Raw genomic sequence first — 3,444 nt, forward strand, 5'->3', positions numbered from 1 at the left:
CGTGACGCGCGGGGATCCAGCGGGACGAGCGGGAGTCGGGGCCGGGCGGTCTGGGAACGGCGCCGCCCGCGCCCCGCCCCGTCCCCGCCCCACCCTCCCGGCGCCCCGCCCTCCCGACGCCTGGGCCCCGCCTCCCGAGCCCGGGCCCCGCCCCTCCCGGCGCCCGCGCCCCGCCCCCTCCCCGCCCGGCGCCCCGCCCTCCCGACGCCCGGGCCCCGCCCCCTCCCCGCCCGGCGCCCCGCCCCGTCCCCTCCCCACCCTCCCGGGCCCCGCCCCTCTCCTCCCCACTCTCCCGGGCCCCGCCCCTCCCGGCGCCCGGACCCCGCCTCCTGAGCCCGGGCCCCGCCCCTCTCCTCCCCACTCTCCCGGGCCCCGCCCCTCCCGGCGCCCGGGCCCCGCCCCCTCTCCTCCCCACCCTCCCGGCGTCCCGCTCCACGTGCGCCCGGGCTCCGCCCCCGCCCCGCGTCCACCCGGATCCCGCCCCCGCCCCAGGCCACGCCCCTCTCCTCCCGGCGCCCCGCCCCGCGTCCGCCCGGACTCCGCCCCCGCCCGCCCCGCCCCCGGCCGCCCCGCGTCCGCCCACCGCCCCGCGCGGCCCCGCGCGCGAAGGGAACGCCCGGAGCCTGAACACGAGCTTTATCTGCGAGGGTGGGCGGCCGCGGCCAGGACGGCGTCACCGCAGGAAGAGGTCGTCGTCCAGCGTCTCCTCCAGGATGGCCTCCACGCGCCTCCGCTGCGGAGACAGCGGCTGGGCGGAGCGCGGGGTGTGCGGGGCCCGCCCTTCCGCCGCTCCTCCCGGGGCGCCTCCCCGTTCCTCTCGGATCCCCCGCCGCTCCTCCCCGCTCCTCCCGGGCCTGCTGGCACCTCCTGTCGGTTGAGGGGGTCCGGGATCCGCGTGGGGTTCAGCAGCGGCGGCAGGAAGAGCTCGAGCCGGATGGCGGTGCGCGCCGAGTCCTGACGGTGGACCAGCAGCGCGATCTCCTCCGCCTGCGCGGGGCGGGGGGGGGGGGATGGCGCCGGGCGGCCGCTCCTCCCTCGCGGCGGAGCCCGGACCCGCCCCGACCCCCGCCCCTCGACCCGGTGCCCGGCCTGCCCCCCGGCCCCCGATCCCCAGCCCGGCCTCCGATCCCCGATCCCCTCCCCGGCCCCCCGACCCCGGCCCCCGGCCCTCGGCCCCCGCCCCGGCCCCCGGCCCCCGATCCCCTCCCCGGCCTCCCGACCCCGATACCCAGCCCGACCCCGGCCCCCGGCCCCCGATCCCCAGCCCGGCCTCCGATCCCCGATCCCCTCCCCGGCCCCCCGACCCCGATACCCAGCCCGGCCTCAGACCCCGGCCCCCGGCCCCCGCCCCGGCCCCCCGACCCCCGACCCCAATCCCCAGCCCGGCACCCCGAACCCGATCCCCAGCCCGGCCTCCGATCCCCGGTCCCCGGCTCCCGAGCCCCCGACCTCGGCCCCCTGACCCGCGGACCCCTGGCCGCTCCACCTCTGCCGGCGGAATCTCCCAGTCCAGTCCGCTCCTAACCCTAACCCTAACCTCCCCGCCCTCCATCCCTCCCCTGCGCTCCCGCACCCCCGCCCTCCCCCTCCCCGTGTCCTCCCCACACCCACCCGCATGCGGGTGTAGCGCAGCCGCAGGGCGCGGACGCGGCCTCGGGCTTCAGCGGCCCGCAGGACGCCCAGGAGGCGGCCGCGGCCCTGGGCCGGGCTCTGGGGCGCCGGCATCCAGGTGTACGGGTCGGGCACCGAGTAGGGCATGTCCAGCGAGTCGCGGGGGAAGATGGAGGCGGAGGCGCCCACGTCATCCAGCAGGTCGGCGAAGAGCAGGTGGCGGCGGCGCTGCGCGGGGCTCAGGAGGCTCAGCTCCTCCGACGCCAGCGCCCAGCCCGGCCTGGGCGGCTCCCGGGCCGCCGCGCGCCGCGCGCCCTCCGGCAACCCTGGTCCCCGCGGCCGGCTCGGCCCGGCCCGGGGCTGCGAGCCCTTGGCGGGCGGCTGCAAGCTTCGCGCTGGGGGCAGAGAAGGAGCCGCGGTCGGACCCTCGGCCGGCCCAGCGCCATCCCCGCGGGCGCCGTCCACGCGGGCGCCGTCCACGTGGGACCCGTCCACGGGGGACCTCTCCACGCGGGACCCGTGCACGGGGGACCCCTCCACGCGGGACCCGTCCACGCGGGACCTCTCCACGCGGGACCCGTCCACGGGGGACTCCTCCACGGGGGACCTCTCCACGCGGGACCTGTCCACGGGGGACCCCTCCACGCGGGACCTGTCCACGCGGGACTCCTCCACGGGGGACCTCTCCACGCGGGACCCGTCCACGGGGGACCCCTCCACGCGGGACCTGTCCACGCGGGACCCATCCACGGAGGACCCGTCCACGTGGGGCGCTGTTTACGAGGGACCCGTCCACACGGGATGCTGTCCACATGGGACGCCATCCACAAGGGACCCGTCCACGAGGGACCCGTCCACGAGGGACCTGTCCACAGAGACACGTCCCCACTGGACTTCCCATAGCCGCCATGGGCGCTGTACCTCTGGCCCCTGCCCCTTTGCCCAAGAGGTCCCCTGGGCCTGGCGTTTGCCCTCCCAGGCTCAGTCTGCAGGATTCTCATCTGCTGGCAGGTCTGGCTGAATTGATTTCAGGCCTCCTTAGAGACAAGGACTACTAACCCTACCTCTAACCCAAGGGGTCTCCGGTCCAGTGGTCACTGGTCAGTATCTCATTCTATTGGAGCCCCAGAGACCGGTCTGGTCTGGTCTGCCCTGCCCAGGACTGGTCCTAGGATCCTCCTCCCCACCCTTGTGGCACAGGTCATCTGGAATTCTGGACTGAAGACCTAGCCCAGAGGAGATGTGTGTGCTTGCCTGTGTGTGTGTGTGTGTGTGTGTGTGTGTGTGTGTGTGTGTGTGTGTGTGTGTGTGTGTGTGTGTGTGTGTGACTGTATTGGTGAGAAGATGTGGGGAGTAGAGCACAGGGAGGAGGTGACAGAAGGGGCAAAGCCACAGGGGCAAGGGAAACTAGCCCAGCCTCTTTCTGGACCATCCTGCTGTGCTCTGTTCCCAGCCTTTCAAACTCTTTTCCACCTACCAGCCATGATCCACCAGCCAGTCCGTAGCCAGACCTGCCTGCCCCTTGTTCTACTTTCTGCCTTCTCAGTGGGAACTTCTGCCTCAACCAGGATTCTATGAGATTGTTGATTGAGTTGCCCAGCAACTAGGAGCTCCAGCCATCCCACCAGAGAGGCCCAGACTGACCTCACCATGCAGGAGAGCCTCAGGCTGACCTCACCATACAGGAGAGCCTCAGGCTGACCTCACCATGCAGGAGAGAGGCCCAGGCTGACCTCACCATGCAGGAGAGAGGCCCAGACTGACCTCACCATGCAGGAGAGAGGCCCAGGCTGACCTCACCATGCAGGAGAGAGGCCCAGACTGACCTCATCA

General features: G+C 73.9%; 1 protein-coding gene across 1 annotated transcript; it reads right to left on the reverse strand.

Moving 5' to 3' along the window:
- Positions 1 to 629: 629 nt before the first annotated feature.
- Positions 630 to 3,168, reverse strand: LOC138841547 (protein LKAAEAR1-like). The gene is made up of 4 exons (XM_070042256.1): positions 3,089 to 3,168; positions 1,612 to 2,006; positions 865 to 987; positions 630 to 733 (listed from the first exon to the last, which is right to left on the reverse strand). Exons 1-4 carry the CDS (start codon positions 3,093 to 3,095, stop codon positions 674 to 676), a joined length of 585 nt encoding a protein of 194 aa, XP_069898357.1. The 5' UTR covers positions 3,096 to 3,168; the 3' UTR covers positions 630 to 673.
- Between the last annotated feature and the right edge of the window lie 276 nt (positions 3,169 to 3,444).

This window comes from Dipodomys merriami, unplaced genomic scaffold (assembly GCF_024711535.1).
Source record: "Dipodomys merriami isolate MVZ:Mamm:240054 unplaced genomic scaffold, mDipMer1.0.p SCAF_322, whole genome shotgun sequence".
NCBI lineage: Eukaryota > Metazoa > Chordata > Mammalia > Rodentia > Heteromyidae > Dipodomys > Dipodomys merriami.